Here is a 19112-nt window from a genome sequence, read left to right as displayed (position 1 = left end):
GAGAGCAGTTTCTAAATACATGTAGCACATTTGCATTTAGAACCTGTGCTCATGATGCAACACCAAATGCAAATATACATGCAAAGATAAAAGAAAATGTAAGGTCAGTGTACCCTGGTACACACAACTTCTAATGTAGGTCCCATGTACACATGCAATTTATATGTGCACATGAAATTTGTATTTATGCATGGTAGTATAACGTAAGTGTAGGGATTTATTTTGAACCTTTTATTATAAGTGTATCCCCCCTTCTTTTATTACAGGTACCACCCCTCTACACATAAATACGTCAACCCACACATACAGTAGTACCGGTATTCACATCCACATGCATCCACACACCCCACCTACAATTGTATCACAGACACACCACATATCACATGACTTTTTCCACTCTTTCACTTCTCACCCATTGTTCCCTGTAATACTGAAATCATGCCTAAATCACCCAAGCCTGCACATAATTTACATATTATTATGAATATTTAGTTTTAACCTTTGTTTCTTTATTTGCATGTTTTGTTATGTTGATTTTGTGTATATATTACATGTAAACCCATGCCAAATTATGTGAAGAATAAACTGGCTACAAGTTAGTTAGCCAGGGGACTCCTTCCAAGTAACACATGTGTGCTGCCCTAGTTTGCTTTTAGTGTGACGAGTGCTAGAGAGCTAAGTGAACCCTAGCCCTACATAAGTAATGTGTTAGATTTAAATTCACTGAAATATCACAACAAGATATTACTGGTACCTGTGTATACAGGCCTAATTGTTAAGCGTCAATTTACCAATGAGAAAAAAATGTGTTCTGATGATAAAAACCCAATCAGGGTTCTAGATAAAACTGAGTGAATGTTGTTGACCTATGTGGAAATAATTGACTTGAACAGATTATTCCTTGTGTCTTGATTTTCTCCTTGTATAGGTGAACAAGACATTGCATCATGCATGGTTGCATTGTACATATGATAAATAAGAAAATGTATAAGATAGCCTCAGAAATTGTTGGATTGGTTATTAGACTATTACAGGTGTCACATTATTCAGTCTAGAAGACTGAAAATGATCTGATTCCCAACATTTTTGTGTGTATCTGTGAAATTTGCCTGAGTGTCTATCCACCGACTGCACTGTGAGGTTATTTGCGGATGATTGCATGATTTATAAAACAATCAAGTCAGAAGCAGATGCCCACATATTACAGCAAAACCTTGATGCCCTACAGTGTTGGGAGACCGACTGGTTAATGCAGTTCAACCCAAACAAGTGCAAAGTGCTTCACCTCACCAACAAGAGGAAACCACTTCTTAATTCATACAACATCCATGGCCAGCCACTGGCAAACACCAACACAGCCAAATACCTTGGTATTCACATTCAGAACAACCTTAGCTGGAACCACCATATCAATCAAGTTGCCAAGAAGGCCAACTCCACCAGTGCCTTTCTTCAAAGAAACATCCATGCATGTCCAAGAAAGATCAAAGTGCTGTGCTACCTGACCCTCCTGAGACCAATCATGGAGTATGCCAGCATAATATGGGACCCTTTTACACAGGTCAATATCAACAGGTTGGAGATGGTACAACGCCGTTATGCCCGCTTTGTGTTTCAGGATCACCAACGAACAAGCAGTGTCACCGACATGCTTCATAAATTGGGCTGGCCCTCACTCCAGGAACGTAGAGCTCAAGCGAAAGTCTACATGATGTATTGTGTTATGAACTCTCATGTAGACATCCCATCCAATACAATTCTATCCACGAATCCCAGGACCCGCAGGGGCCACTCCCAGATGCTGAACATTCCTCATGCACGTACCCTCATCTACCAGAGAAGTTTTATTCCGGACACAACACGACTGTGGAACAGCCTACCAGACCAAGCCATCAATTGCACCTCTCCTTTAATGTTCAAGGAAGAGGTGAAACATCTCCAGCTCCGCTAGATGGCAGGAGCAGTTTTTAGCAGAACTAGCACTGTACATATGTGTCTTCATGAGCAAACGTTTTGAAATGCACTGTACATGCATGGCTGCACCTAGCACCACACCAGTACGCTGGCTGATACACCACAAGGTGGCCTGTACTTTATTGAAAGAAGAAGAAGAAGAAATAATTCCAATTAACCCTATTTATACAGAAAATAGGCAAGGCCTAAGCCATACCAATGACCAACTTTCTAACCTAGTATGTGCATGTGTCAATTGTGAAGAAAATCATCCACAATAAATGTTACAACTATTAAAGTCACATGAAATTACAAATACATGACAAGTTGTACCGGTAATAAAAATGAACTATTGGTTAGTTCCAATGCAAGTTTAGATATAACATTGTACCGGATACTTCGAATTCTCTGGCCTACTCGGTACTTGTGTTTCAAATCTTTGAAGAAAAAAAAAATGGGTTTGCCATGAAGATTGCATTGAATTGCATGTACATGTAATAACACAACCCGTTTGTGTTTCATGTAATAATTACATGAATTGTAAATTATTGTAAATTGAGATTTCGTTGATTTTTTTTTCTACGTAGCCCGACCAGACGCCGTGCGAAGCATGGCAGTTACTGCGTACATGGTACCGACCTAGCGCTGGGCCGGCTGTGTCCGTCCTTACCCGGAAAAGTTTCTATGTACGTACACGCACAGCCCAGCGCTGTACATATAGCCCGCCCGGCGTCTGGTCGGGCTACGTATTACTTTACCGCATTCACCTATCCCGCTTTCGGTACTTCTCAACGAAGAATCTTGTAATAAATGGAGTTTGATGGCTTTTAGGATACGTAGCCTACCGAGTCTTCTGACGATAGAACTAGCTCTCATAATATCTTGGAAGAAGGACATGTGAATCTGAAAAGGAGGAGTCCTTTGATTTTAGGTTAGCGCTCTCATCAAATGAAAACACGCAAGATCGTACAGCAGCTCGAGCTTAGGGAAGCACTAGCACTGGACACTGTGTATGATGATGCGAGTTATGGCAAGTGAAGTGCGGACAGCGCTCGCCGCGCCCATAGCACAGCCAGCCGTAGAGCTAGCCACAATTGCTCTACGTATAACTACTAGTAGTTCCGCAGCTCACTCGGCTTGATTTCGCTGTAAGTTGGCTTGATGTTCGCAGTCAACAAGCAGTATTCCGCAATTCAAATACGTATCGCCATCGTATCGAAGGGTCTTTTTCCAGAAAAGTATGTTTTGTTTTTCGCTTTTTAAAACATTTGAGAAGATTCCGATTTCCAAGATATTTTCACACATGTTAAGTTACATATCTACCTTTCATTTTATACCCAAAGCACCTTCTCTTTCGCATGTTTTGCACAACCGAACACTCATCCCCAGTCCCTTTAAAGGTAATACATCTAGGAGTGACCACACCCCTCTGGCAAGCTATTCTTGGCATTGATCCCAAAGGTGGGCCTCACCAATTGGTTGCCGCAGAGGATGCAGAACCTGGATGTCCATCGGTCTGTGGAGCACCATGGCAACGCTGTCCCGAGGTCGACCGTTGAACTTGTGGGCTCGCTGCACCTTGCGCAGCTCCCAGTCCGTCCAGTAGACAAAGTCACCAAAGAGACTCATGGCAAATATGTGAGGCACCTCTGAAACGACTGTGCGCCTGTTTGGAGTGCAATTCATTTCATAGTTGTCATGTCAAATCATACAATGTCAATTCTCCTCAAGACTAGTATCCATCAATTGCAGAACATTCATCAATTTAGAATTACATAGAGTCTATAAGTTAAACTATGCCACAATCAATACAAGTCAATGAAGATCATCAGCCAACTATCAAAGTCGATGCTCATGGAACTGCAGAGATTAGATTGTACTTTTGAATAGCTTTTGAATACCCAATCCATTTCACTATCATTAACCTGCACGTCGAGGCTACACGTTGAGGCTACACGTAGCTGTTTAAGTATGTACAGTGCCGACCGCGGGAAACGTCACGCAAACCCCTAGGGCAAATGCGGGAAGCCCTTTCGTCCGGGCGTACTAGTTTATACGCGGGCGTTTGGACGCGTACAGACGAGGGAAGTCGCCCGCACTTTCACGCTCGTCTAAACACCCGCATTTGCCCGAGCGCTCCAGCGCGGAATTAATGATATGAAAATCAAACTCTCCCGTCAACCATCGGCTACATGAAGGAAATTAGCTGAAATCGATCCGCGAAAATCTTTTGAAAAGTATCAGTAATTTGCCGGATGTTTGCTTTTACGTTCGAAAGTAAAATAATAGCCATAACATTCAGCTCCCGAATATGCTAAAGCAAATGTCGAATGATCCCTTTGACGTTTGGAAATGAATAACAATAATACTCCGTACGATGATTAAATAAATGTCGGATGTTTGCTTTTACTTTCGGAAGTAAATAGCAATAACATTCATCTCCGGAAGATGCTAAAATAAATGTCGGATCTTTGCTTTGACGTTCGGAAATGAATAACAATAATATTCAACTCTGTACGATGATAAAAATAAATGCCGGATGTTTGCTTTTACGTTCAAAAGTAAATAACAATAACATTCAGCTCCGGAAGATGCTAAAATAAATGTCGAATGATCCCTTTGATGTTCGGAAATTAATAACACTAATATTCAACTCCGTATGATGATTAAACAGATGTCGGGTGTTTGCTTTTACTTTCGAAAGTAAATAGCAATAACATTTGGCTCCGGAAGATGCCCAAAAAATGGCAGATGATTGCTTTTTACGTTTGGAAGTGAATAGCAGTAACAGTCTGCTCCATATAATAAAATAATTGTCGGATATTTGCTATTACATTTCGAAATGAAGAACAGTAACATTCAGCTGCGTTTGATGGTAAAGTAAATGTCTGATGTCTGCCTTGACGTTCAAAATGAAAAACAGTAACATTCTGCTCCGTACGATGCTAAAATGATTGTCGGATGTTTGCTTTTAAATTTGGAAATGAATAACGGTAATGTTCTGCTCCGAACGATGCTAAAATAAATAACAGATTGTTGCTTTTACATTTGGAAATGATTAATGGTATCAATCGGCTCAGTTAGATGCTAAAATAAATAGCGGATGTTTGCTTTCACGTTTGGAAATGAAAAAGGATAACATTCAGCTCCGTAAGATGCTAAAATGAATGTCGGTTGTTTGCTTTAACATTTGAAAATGATTAACGGTAACATTCGGCTCCGTAAGGTGTCAAAATACTAGTAAATGTTGGATGATTGCTTTTACGATCAGAAATGAATAACGGTAACTTTAGCCTCTTTACAATGCTTAAACAAATGTCGGATAAATCAGATAATTTTGCTTAACATTCGACGTCGTGCGATACCAAGTTGATTGCATAAACCTTCGACACTTCGTTGCTGCTCAATTTTATTTGATCTCGACATTATGGACGCTATACCTATTTGATTTAATTGTCCTTATTTTATCAACCTTCGACATCAGCCGCTACTTTATAGTTTTCTCGATCACTGACGTCGGACGGTATGACCTAATCAACTTTGGACATTGGTCGCTATTTAATAATTTCATCAACCTTACACATCGGTAGCTATTATTCCGATGTTCGTTATTCCGAAGGCTCTCTCGTCCGAAGATTCGTTATTCAGAAGGTATATTGTTCCGTTAATTTCATTTTCGGATTCATGAATCTTCGGAATAACGAACCTTCGGAATAACGCCACAAACGTTCGAATTAATGAACCTGTAGGTTTAGGGAATTTGTGTGTTTCGAATTTAATGACCCTTCGGAATTACGAACCTTCGGAATATTACGAACAGCACCCATCCGATTATCAACCTTCGACATCGATCGCTGCTTACTGATTTTATCAACCTTCGACGTCGACCGTAAATAACGTATTTGATTGACACTTTCGACGTCGATCGCTGCACATTAGATTGGCAAACCGTCGAAGTGTCGATCGCTGCCTATTTATTTACTGGTTCCCCAATATCTGACTTAGTTACTGATTTAATCTACCTTCAACATCGGTCGGTCATTATATTGTAAGTGGCCACTTATTGTCTCGAGCTTGATATTTCCCAATGGCGTCCACGTCCACACACACACACAAAAAAGAAAGAGATCTGAGTCTTAAAGGTCTAACGAGGCGTGAAAGTCCTTGTGTGATGCTTTTAATTGTGTCATTCACAATAGTGTCACGGTCCCTAAGATGGATGAAAGAGGCGCAGATCTTAAGAAGCCACTTGAGTTGAAGTTTAACACCGTCTGTCTATTCTTAAAGTACACGATTTGTAGGGAAAAAAGAAAAAGACAAAGAGAGGGAGAAAACAAAGAAAACGTAGGAGAGAGAGAAGGGTATGGCGAAACCACCAGAGTGGCACTATGTAATCAACAAAGCTGCGTTTAACTTTACTCGAGTCCCCGAGAAGTGGTACTACACGTGCATGCATAATGTTTATCTTGGATACATGTACTGTAGGTACCCTTCTCTCCTTTCATGATAAATTGTTTATAGTATCACATAACTATATCAATGCATGTTTACGTCGCAATTTGTCCAATCGGGGTTTTCCCTCTTTAAGGAGTGCTTGCTTTCCAAGAAAAAAAAAAGAAGGATGAAATTAATGGTTATGAGCAAAACTGAATGCATTTAAGCAGCGGAATCGCGCTACATCAATAGCACTCCAAAATCTTCGAGTGATCCCGGAGGTCACTCCGAGTGAAAATGAACATTTTCACTCAAAATTCACTCCAATTTCACTCTAGATTGACTCCGTTTTAAATGTATCCACCCCTTCAAGTGTGAATGTTTTCATTTTTTTTTTTTAGAGAGAGAGAGAGAGAGAGAGAGAGAATGAGTAGGCCTACTGTGCATTGGAATACGAATCTCTGCTGTGCAGCGATATTATGATCGCTATAAAAACGATCAGTTCGATGAGCAAAGCACGTGCTTGCCCTGCCAGCAGTGAGTGCGCCATGTGGTTCCAACATACTCATCTTGTGTGCCCAGCGTGTTTTTATCACAGAACTCGTGTGTGTAGAGTTCTGTCGTTTTTACGTTATGGTCAATTCATGACGTGTGAGTGCTTCGACTTGACGCCTGTGAGATTGACAGGTGCCGTTTACGAGAATAAAAACTGTCAGTAGTGACTATCAATCCCAAAATCAGTTGCTATAATAATCAGACTAATTACTTAAATGTAGAGTTACATGTAGTTACATGTATTTCGAATGACAATGCGCACATCCCCTTTATCATCACACTTTTGATACGGCGGACAGAAGGCCGTTAAATTTCATTGCTCTCAATGATTCGATACAATCATAGCTTTTAAAAGGTCCAATTAAACAAATCGGATATGAAATCACGGTTACAGCTCGTTATTCCGAAGGTTCGTTAGTAAGGTTCTTTAGTCCGAAGGTTTGTTAATCCGAAAATGAAATAAGGTTCGTTATTCCGAATGTTCGTTAATCCGAAAATAAAACAAAGCTCGACTTACTTCGAAGGTTCGTTACGGACCCTATATCATTTCGGATCCTATATCATTTCGGATCAACGAACCTTCGAGATAACGAACCCTATTTCATTTTCGGATTAACGAACCTTCGGAATGACGAACCCTATGTCATTTTTGGATTAACGAACCTTCGAAATAACGCCGCAAATGTTCGAATTAACGAACCTTTTTTCGTTTTCGGATTAACGAACCTCTATGGTTTAGGGAATTTGTGTGTTTCGGATAAACGAACCTTCGGAATAACGAACCTTCGGAATAACGAACAGCACCCGAAATCACACCGTCTTTATCTTGTTAAGATATAAGACAAAAAAAAAAAAAGGTCTTTATATGGCAGTGTCAAACATTCTTTACGAGACGCTGTTGCCCCGATTTCGTTGCTGTTCCCACGGCCCTCAGTTCATGAACTTGCGATGTTTCTTTATTGCGTGTGTTTCTAGCTTGTATTTGGCACTCACGGAATGAATGCGCGTACAGTATGGTAGGCTACATACTCGTGCTCTTGTTGTTGCTGAACATTTCCCCTTCACAGTGATTGTGTGGCATGATCGTTGAGTATGTTCAGATGGTGTAGCAATAGTGCGTTGATTAAAGTGTTACCACAATAGATGCACGTGTGCTATAACAACGATCTGAGGTCTTTGCTCCGCGCTGCTTTCTTGTTTACAAACATTGAATCTTGGTGAACTTAATTCACTATCGTCCCCATGCTAACATGCAAAAGAAGAAAACGCTTTTGTTCTTGTTTATGTGTACCATGCAGTGAACAGAAGGTAGACCTGTAAACTGTGCCGCTAGGCCCTAGCTGTAGTTTGCACTTTGACGGATTGTCACTGCTGGTCTACTAATCGAAGCGAAATGAAAATCAAACTAGAGATCTCGTGCTGTATACTTTCTCGTACTGTGTACTATATACCATATTTAAAATGCAATTTGTGGTAGTACTTGTCAACGCTGTGTTTTTGGCTCAAACTTTTCTCTCTCAAACTTACTTGGTTACGCAGGGGCGGATCCAGGGAGGACCGCAACCGGCGCCCGCCCCCCCCCCCCCCCTTTATTTATTTTTTTTTGAAACAAAAGAAATGTCAAAAAAAAAAAATGGGGGAGGGGTGCGTGCGCCCCCCTTTAATTTTGTAAACCCGCCCCCACTTTACGGAATTCCTGGATCCGCCCCTGTTACGGGATAATACCTATCAGAATCTTCATGTAGTATTTCTTGTGATTTTGGTGCCAGCTGCATGGCAGTATTGATTTTGAGACACTTCTGTGGTCCGTCAGCACCTGATTCTCTTTATGTGACGATGTGCACGTGAAAAGCATTCAAACTTTCCCATGTTTTTGCTCTTGCATTAAAGGCGTATTAATTCACCACGCACATGAAACAAAACCCCCATAGTTCTGAAATGTGAGTTATAGGGATAGAAACAACCGCTGGAAAAAAAAAAATTGAATCCGTATGATCGAAAATACAGTACACAATGTGAACGGTTACAGTTCGCTATTCCGAAGGTTCGTTAATCCGAAAATATGAGGTTTGTAACTTGTTATTCCAAAGGTTCATTTATCAAAAAATGAAATAAGGTTCGTTATGCCGAAGGTTCGTTAATCCGAAAATGAAACAAAGGTCCTAATTCCGAAGGTTCTTTACAATCTATAAGAGAAATACTGATATCTCCTTATATTCTAGGCTTTATTACAAAAAATTATGTAGGATGCTTTGCACAACGGACCTATTATGCATCACATGTTATATCTAAAACATCTTTTAAATCACTGCTCCCAAAGGTTAACATATGACCTTTGTGTATCTACTCGTTTGTGTGTATGTGTGTGCGTGTGGGGGGGGGGAAATAGTTTCCTTCTTCTTCTTCTTTTTTTGTTAGAGTTTATCTTAGTTGATCTTGATACAGTGTACCTCTTTCGGTGCGCCCTTTCTCTTGTTATGTCACTTCATCTGTTTCTACATTTTGAAGCAAAGTAATTTGTTCAAGCATTGTGTATGTCCTCGTAACCGTAATGTGTCATTTTGCGGCGATGAGTTGGTTCTAGTAGGCCCTATTATCGCTGTGAGATGTAATTTTTGTAATAACGTGTTGAGAATAACAGATTTTTGTTTCTGAACGAAAGGAAAATGACGGAATTATTGTTTTGATAACCAATGTGGATGACGTGTTGAGAATTCTGATTCCTGTTTCTGAACGAAAGGAAAACGACGAAATTATTATTTTGATAACCAATGTGGATGACTACCTTCTATAAGTGATTTTGGTGTGAAAAGAGAGTTTGCTCAAAGAAACGCTTCTCATGAATGGTCAACGAAACAAAATACATCATACAATGCAACGTGACTCGCGTGCATTTAGCAAACGAAATGTCTAGACCTTTAAGTTCAAGTAAAATGCATAAAACACAGAATAAGAAAGCAGACAAACTAACAAATATGGAATTAATGACCGCAGACGTAACGTAGGAAAACCTGACACCTATGCTTGAAGAAATTCCCACAAAAGCAGAGCGCAAGATAAAAGAATACATGTGCGTAGTCCATACAGGTCGTGATGCGCTCGGTCGAAATGCGTATGTCGCAGTAAACGAAATTTTAGGCATGTCTACACATGTATATATAAATACTTGAATTCTACATACATTGTATAGTTTTATCTTTACAATAATATATAAAACAACCCCTTTCCGCATCCCTAGAAGTCATAAAAGAAAAAAAAAAAGAAAATCGCCCTTAAAGTTCAGGTTATGTTCAAGCTCACAACCCGTTCCCCCCCCCCCCCCCCCCCCATGATGCAACAGTCCTGCTTAGCGACGGCGTTAACGCTTCATCGCACACACATAAATGGCGACAGCTTGGGTGTGTGAGAAAATTTATTCTTAAATGGATGCACCCCCATGGCACTCAGGATTATCACTGACCCTCCTATGCCTTTTGTCTATCCACCCTCCTGCTTTAATCCCCCTCCCTTCACCTGTTGGCCTCCTTGCCCATGACCTCCCACCCTCTCCTTTTGTTTTCTTTGTTCCGTGTCCCTAGCCTGTCCCTGACTGTTCGTGTTGTGTGAACTTCTTTATAATGTGATTGCTTTCCCTGCCTGATTATCATTTTGCCTCTGACGAATATTCTTCTGGAATGAAAAGCTCAGGCCCCTTTAGAGTATAGACTCCATTTTACTCCTTTGGCACGCCACTGATATTCGATAAGCAGTTTTCAGCATTTTTGTGTTTGTTTGTTTTTGTTTTCGTTTTGTTTTGTTTTGTTTTGTTTTTGCTACAGATAATTAGCCAATCACAAGACAGATATAATTCGATTCTAACCAATACCAAAATACGGTTGCCTGAATGTAAACTTTGGTGTGTTTGTGTGTGTGTCGGCTGCAGTGTAGTTTGAAACAACAGAAACAGAAAAAAGAAAGAGGCACGCAATGTGTGCTATATACGAAAAGCCTCATTTACCGAGAAAGTTGATCGCTTCCATTCTCCTCCCATGTTGTTGTCAATGGAAGCTAAAGAGAATGCTTTTAGCAAGTATACCAGTACCTAAAGAGGACCTGAGGAACCCATTGTTTTGAATGTTGTGCTCGGTACGAATTCAAAACGCAGTCGAAGTTATCAGAATGCCATTATAATAGAACTGATAGCTCTATAGAAAACTTGTTTAGGTCAGTTAAGGTTGCCGTAATGCAATCTTTGTGGAATTGACTCATTACATCTGAGCATTTTGAAAAACGTGTAGAGTACTTTCGTTTTGCATATAAATGTTAAGAAATAGTTTGAACTATGAAAATAAAAAAGTATGGTTACTTCAACGATGTTGAATAGTTCGATTAGCCGTGATGCATAAAGTGAATTCATGAATTCATCTGACTAATCCTAACCGATTGATGATCACTTCTATAAGCCAACAGTTAAGCTGAACTGCTTTGGAGTGATAAGACGCCAACTAACGAACAAAATGCCACATAATCGCGCGATTTTCAAACATTTTTGTGAGCGTCACCCGACCAATTTCAAGTGACGAATGTAACACTATTATATTACTGTATAATAGCAGACTGCTTTACAATTTGTAAATATTACGATCAACTGTTAATAAAAAAATAAATAAAACGATGAGGCAAAGATGAGGCAAAGTACGGGTAATTGCGAAAGGGTGTATTCCCGCCTTTTCTAGACAGGTAAACGATGAAAACTTGGTACATGTTGTATGCTATTACAATTATTATAAAATCCTGTAGCCAGAACTGATTTTACGATCATCTTTAACCATTCAGAAAGTTCCAGTTTTCAACTTAAATAGTAGCGATAGCTTGTAAGAGTAAATTAGCATCCCTCTGACTATTTTTGGTCAATATGCATACTCTTAACCCTATTCTAACTGGGGGGGGGGGGGGTCAAATTGACCCCCCCCCCCCCCGTTTCGCGCCACGATTCTGCAACGCGCAAAGATTTTGCCGCGTCGTTTCACAACTTTTTTCATTGAAGTCTTCCGCATATTTTGAGACCAAATTTGCGACGTCTGAGTACACCGTTCTGAAGTTACGTAATGTTATGCAAATGCATGTCAACCGGAAAACAGCTCAAATTCATGATATCGTGTGCAAATTGAATGCAAATTGTGTTTTTTTGGTTAAATTGATATAAATTAGAGTATTTCATCTTTGAACCATTGAAATTAATCAGTTCTAGTGTAGATAAGCCTGAAAAAGTGCCTGCAACAAATTTTGAAAAACAACAGAAAACAAAAGGTCGAAAAACAATAAAATACATAAGAAATTAACAAAACAAAAAAAACAAAAGAAATTGATTTTGACTGTGCTTTATTTTTAAATGAAAATTGATTTATATGTCTTGAGGAATTTTGACACAAAAATTTAGCAATACTTCAGTCTTTTTTATGGAGTTATAGGTGAAAATATGATTTCATGCACTACTTTGCATAATCAATTTATTAAAAATAGAAAGGCAATATTTTTCTATTGTATGACCATGTAATCTTGTAGTTGACATCCAGCTCTATCTTCAGGAAAAATTTCGCAGCGATCGCGCGATCGGTGGCCGAGATCTGAAGGGGGGGGGGGGGGGGGGGTCACCCCCAGTAAAAACTCCTCCCAGTTAGAATAGGGTTAAGCCAGCTGGACAGAGCGATCAATGGGCGCGATTATCACCACGCGTGGTTAACCTAAACAATGCTCGGCCGGCTTGTTCGGTTTCAGTGTTGTATTTTGTTTCTATTTCCCCCTTTTAAAAACGAAGGTTCCTTAGTCCAGCCATTGTTTTCGCTTCCTGCTCAAGACATTGAACAGTTCAGCAAAGCTGAAGTTTAGATCACTAAACGGCGACATGAACTCATGATGATAATAGGACTTAGATCACAGCCGAAAGTGCGCTCCTTCATTACTCTAGAATGAGAAAGAATACCCTGTCTGTGTTCAAAGTTGGGTTACGGACGAAGAAAAAAAAAAAGGTTTGAATCATGAATTGTCGGATGACGTCGACAGATTGATGATATAAATATTAGCGTATCATGGGAAAGATTAAGTAATGATGAGCCCAATGATATCGCAGGGCTCCAAACTAATTTTTATTTTTTGACCACCAAAATCATTGATTTCTATTTTTTTTTTGTGGCCAAAAAAATCAAGAAAAACATAGGAAAAACTAAATCGGTCCTACTAAAAACAATTATTAAGCATTACTGACGTGACAGGTACCCATGTCTAAAATAAATGAATACAAAAGTAGATCATCTTATCACCATTATTCTGAATTCTAAGATTTAGCAAATAGGCTTATAGATAATTATAAAAGTTGATGCCTATTAGGTGGTCATAGCTTACTTTTGGGATGAGAAAGTGGGAGCATTTCCAGATTGTTTGTTTTAGCATTGTAAAGAGCCGAAAGTTACCGCTATTCATTTCTGATTGTAAAAGCAATCATCCAACATTTACTATAGTATGTTAGAACCTTACGGAGCCGAATATTACCGTTAATCATTTTCAAATACACTGTATAAAAGCAAACAACCGACATTCATTTTAGCATCTTATGGAGCTGAATGTTACCCTTATTGATTGCCGAATGTGAAGCAAACATCCTCTATTTATTTAAGCATCATACTGAGCCTATTTATACCATTAATCATTTTCAAATGTGAAAGCAATAATCTGTTATTTATGTTAGCATAGTACCAGAGCTGCCAACCGTTCCGAAAAATTCGTATACGAAAAATCGAAGGGAATACGACAATATGAAAACGTCCTTAGAAAGTACGAATTCACAGTGGGGAAAAATAATGGGTAAAAATATAGCAAACGCACGTCGCATGTGCCATGTTATCTGTATTCAGCTGGGATATCGATGCAACGCGTACGCACCGTATGTGGAAAGCGCTGAATAGAAAAATGTGCGCACACGCATATCGCTGCTTGCGTACTGTGTACACCGAACAGAACTTCGCGCGCGTGAATCCCTGTCGCCTACGGACCCTGGATGTTTACATGGATCGCCGTGGTATCCCCATGTGTGGCCGGCCGGCTGGGGAGTGTCTGCACACTGTAGCCAGCTGCCACTACAGTACCGTATGAGGCGGGGTGAAAGCGTCCCGTTGTGCAATGTCTGCTTCTTTTTCTCTTCTTTTCATCCTCTTGTCCCTTGCCTCCCAAGTACGAAATGATTTTTAGAGTGTTGTGTGTGTTTTTTTTATAACGCTATTGCATCATTTTCTGCAAGGAAGTTGTAGAGGTGAGTTTCTGTTCGTGTATTGATGACTGATGTGCACTGCCCTCTGCAGTATTATGTGCAGGTGAAAAGCGTTCGAACTTTCTTTCCCGAGTATCGTGGAAACTCGATTATTTCTAGGCCTATTAAAGGAGATCTCATATAACAGAATACTTATAACAAACTATTTTCCGGTCAAAATGAATCAATTTCCTTTGTTTTGTATCGTTTATTGACTTGATCCCATAGGATCTCGTCGCAATACCGAGTTTTATATGTGTGTTTATTTTCGCGTAGCTTTCGGTGCTGCAAAACTTTTGCTAGGGCCTAAGCTTACTACTAAACTTCGTTTTATTTCCGTCGTTTCTCACACCTCGTTTAGTACGATTTCTTCCATTTTCCATCACTTTATCCGTTCCCTTTATACTTTGAAGTATTTAAACGTAATTCTCTTAGTGTCTCGCACTGTTATTTTCGTAACGGCGATTTCTCCGCTTCGCTGCAATCGAAGCGACGGAGTTTGATCCCAGCCGCGTCGATGTGCTATTTGTTGTCTTTTCTAAATGTTTGTGTTGTTGGGAGGTGTTGATACTTTGTATTTATTATTGAGTTTCCTAGGTATTTTATCTCGAGGGATTATGCGTGTTTCTTAATGTTGATCATAGGAAAAGGCTAAAATGATCTTGAGTGATGTCTGATAGTGATGATAACTATGCTGGTGACTGGTGTAAAAAGACGGCTTCCTGTGAATGCTTAGCGTACGTGACGTTTGTTTTATTTCCCTTTCCCTCTAGTCTTCTTTCCCCCTTACTCTTCTTTCCCCTCTCAAGAATGATTTAAAAAAAAGAAATTACGTACACCTAACAACAAAAAGAACCATGTGCTATAGCAACTTTCGTAAAGTTAAATCTAAATGTTCAATATCAGCAAAGAATAAGGCAAAAACACGAATGACAATAAATAAAAGCGAAGAGATTGTGTATGCAGTCTCTTCGGCTCGAAGAAACTTGACACCCCACCCCTCTCCCTTGTGGAAATTTCCACAAAAGCAGGTGCCACACCCAGGTGCGTGCCAGACGAAAGAATGCGCGCATTGGAATAAACAGCGTGTAAGTATCCTGGAAATATCGATCGAAGAACCAGCTCATTAGTTGAATTAAAGGAATAATTCCAAAGATATCATGATTCTATGTCTATAGCCTTTCTTTTGGCGCATAGTAGGGAACATCGAACAGTCGATTATAGTGTACTTGATCGAATATCTAATGTTCCCTGAACAATAAAAAAAGGATTGATTATTCAGTCAATTAAAAATGCAATCACAGAAATACATGAAAGGTCTCGTATGCCCAGACAAATTCACTACAAGAAGATCCAATGAGATGCAGTCATCACCTGGTTAGACAGCAAAATACAACGTGTAATGACAATTAATTTCAGTTCACGCGCATCAAAACTGCTTATTACTTTTCAAAGTTTTGGCTATCAACATTCGTTCGTGGGTGTATTTTGTTTGTTTGTTTGTTTGTTTTGTGTGTTTTTCCCTCGTGAAAGACGTAATGATTTCTTCATATCGAACGTAAACTGCATGTTTTCCGTAAACAAGCCATTCAGCTCAGCTCAGCTATGGCGCATTCGATCCATCGAACTTGCAGTAACCTCTTATAGGCAGGAGCACATGGCGCATTCATTTAAACTTGAAAATGAAGCCACGTGTTTGCACCACATCGGCGCTTCCACACACAGCGCGGCATTTTGCGATCGTCGTTATAGCAGACTTTCCGATTCCAGTCAGGGGAAAAGGAATTGGAATACTTCGAAAAATACTGATGTTTAAAATCCAATAAAATGAAAAAAAGCCTGAAAACAACACATGATTATGTTTTGATAGTACATAATTGGAAACACAGAACAGAGTTTTGCATCCGCTCACACAGAAGCTAGCTCTCTTGAGAAGATCAAGCATTCCCCGTCCCCTGCTAGAAAGTGGAAGCTTCCATAATCAGCCCAGAAAGTTTTTGGAGGTACAAACTTGCACTTGTACACATTGCGAGAAAGCAATCAATCAACGCTGAACATTGCGTAGTTTAGAATCTTTATCGTGCTGGTGACCAGCTGGATGCTTCGGCATGTGTCATAACGTTATGTTTAGAGCCTGTAGGCCTCATAGCAAAAAGAGGGAGATTGAAAAAATACGAATTCTGGTGGAAAATACGAATTTTGGAGTTGCTGAGTACACGTACTAATTTGTGCTTCGAAAGGTTGGCAGCTCTGTCGTATACGGAGCAGAATTAAACAGTTAGTCTTTTCCAAATATAAAAGCAAACATCCGACATCTATTTTATCATCGTACGGAGCCGAATGTCACTGTTGTCCACTTGCGAAAGTGAAATGAGTCATCTGACAATTATTTCATCATATCGTACGGGGCCGAATTTTGAACGTCAAGGCAGACATCAGACAGTTTTTTTTTTTGTGTGTGTGTTTTGTTTTGTTTTGTTTTTGTTTTGTTTTTTTACCATCAAACGCAGCCGAATGTTACTATTCATTTCGAAATGTAATACACATGTAGCAAATATCCGACATTTATTTTAGCATAGTACGGAGCAGAATGTAACTCCTCTTCACTTCCAAACGTAAAAGCAATCATGTGACATTAATCATTTTGGCATCTTCCGGAGCCGAATGTTATTACTATTTATTTGCGAAAGTACATAGCAATATAAATTATAAGCAAGCATCCGACATTTATTTAAACATCGTACGGAGTTGAATATTATTATCATTCATTTCCGAAAGTCGAAGGGAGCTGATTGTTATTGTTATATTTCGAACGTAAAACCGAATATCAGACATTTATTTTATCATCGTATATACGGAGTTATTTTGGTTATTCATTTCCGAACGTCACAACAAACATGCGTTATTTATTTTAGCATCTTCCGGAGCTGAATGTTATTGCTATTTACTCTTGAACATAAAAGCAAACATCAGACATTTATGTTATCATCATATACACGGAGTTGAATATTATTGTGTTCATTTCCGAACCATCGAACGCAGCTGAATGTATACTGTTATTCATTTCGAAATTTAAAAGCGAACATCCGACTGTTATTTTAGCATCGTATGGAGCAGAACATTACTGCTATTCACTTCCGAACGCAAACTCGTATATACGGAGTTGCATATTTTTGTTATTAATTTCCGAACGTCACAGCAAACATTCGACATTTATTTTAGCATCTTCCGGAGCTGAATGTTATTGCCATTTACTCTTGAACATGAAAGCAAACATCAGACATTCATGTTATCATCGTATACACGGAGTTGAATATTATTGTGTTCATTTCCGAACCATCGAACGCAGGTGAATGTTACTGTTATTCATTTCGAAATTTAAAAGCGAACATCCGACAGTTATTTTAGCATCGTATAATGGAGCAGAATATTACTGCTATTCACTTCCGAACGTAACATCGTATATACGGAGTTGAATACTTTTGTTATTCATTTCCGAACGTCACAGCAAACATTCGACATTTTATTTTAGCATCTTCCGGAGCTGAATGTTATTGCCATTTATGTTATCATCGTGTACGACACGGAGTTGAATATTATTGTGTTCATTTCCGAACCATCGAACGCAGCTGAATGCATACTGTTATTCATTTCGAAATTTAAAAGCGAACATCTGACAGGTACTATAGTATAGCATCGTATGGAGGAGAATATTACTGCTATTCACTTCCGAACGCAAAATCGTATATACGGAGTTGGATATTTTTGTTATTAATTTCCGAACGTCACAGCAAGCATTCGACATTTATTTTAGCATCTTCCGGAGCTGAATGTTATTGCCATTTACTCTTGAACATGAAAGCAAACATCAGACATTCATGTTATCATCGTATACACGGAGTTGAATATTACTAACTTGTATTGTGTTCATTTCCGAACCATCGAACGCAGGTGAATGTTACTGTTATTCATTTCGAAATTTAAAAGCGAACATCCGACAGTTATTTTAGCATCGTATAATGGAGCAGAATATTACTGCTATTCACTTCCAAACGTAAAAGCAATCATCTGACATCTATTTTGTCATCTTCCGGAGCCGAATGCTATTGCTATTTACTTTCGAAAGTACAGGCAATCATCCGTCATTCATTTTATTATCGTAAGAAGTTGAATATTTTTGTTATTTATTTCCGAACGTCAAAGGGATCATTCGACATTTACTTTAGCATCTTCGGGAGCTGAATGTTATTGCTATTTACTTCCGAACGTAAAAGCAAACATCAGATATACATTGTATACTTTATCAACGTATTTACGGAGTTGAATGTCATTGTTATTCATTTCCGAACATCAAAGCAATCATTGAACATTAATTTTACCACCGAACGCACCTGAATGTTACTGTTATTCATTTCGAAATCTAAAAGCAAACATCCAACAGTTATTTTAGCATCGTATGGAGCAGAATATTACTGCTATTCACTTCCGAACGTAAAAGCAATCATCTGACATTTATGTTAGCATTTTCCGGAGCCGAATGTTATTGCTATTTATTTTCGAAAGTAAAAGCAAATATCCGTCTTTTATTTTATCATCGTACGGAGTTGAATATTTTTGTTATTCATATCCGAACGTCAAAGGGATCATTCGACATATAGCCTACTCAAGCATCTTCCGGATCTGAATGTTATTGCTATTTACTTTCGAACGTAAGAGCAAACATCCGGCATTTATCTTATCGTCTTACGGAGTTGAATATTATCATTCACTTCCGAACGCCAAAGCAAACATTCGGTATTTATTCCAGTATCATACGGAGTCAAATGTCACCGTGATTCATTTCTAAAATCAAAAGTAAACATGCGACATTCATTTTTGCGTCTTACGG

The 19112-nt window shown here is 39.1% G+C and overlaps 1 protein-coding gene across 1 annotated transcript in view; it reads right to left on the bottom strand.

The window, feature by feature from the left end:
- The window catches only part of LOC139717035 (low-density lipoprotein receptor-related protein 1-like), a 184005-nt gene that overhangs the window by 45794 nt on the left and 119099 nt on the right, over nt 1-19112 (bottom strand). Inside the window, exon 64 of the mRNA XM_071628550.1 lies at nt 3426-3619. Within this exon, the coding sequence (XP_071484651.1) occupies nt 3426-3619 (194 nt within the window). The remainder of the gene's footprint in view (nt 1-3425; nt 3620-19112) is intronic.

Source organism: Diadema antillarum, unplaced genomic scaffold, assembly GCF_040938485.1.
Source record: "Diadema antillarum isolate AM-2024a unplaced genomic scaffold, OU_Dant_1.0 scf00000071, whole genome shotgun sequence".
NCBI lineage: Eukaryota > Metazoa > Echinodermata > Echinoidea > Diadematoida > Diadematidae > Diadema > Diadema antillarum.
Note: the sequence above shows the minus strand (reverse complement) of the source record. Positions and strands in the feature narration are given on the sequence as shown.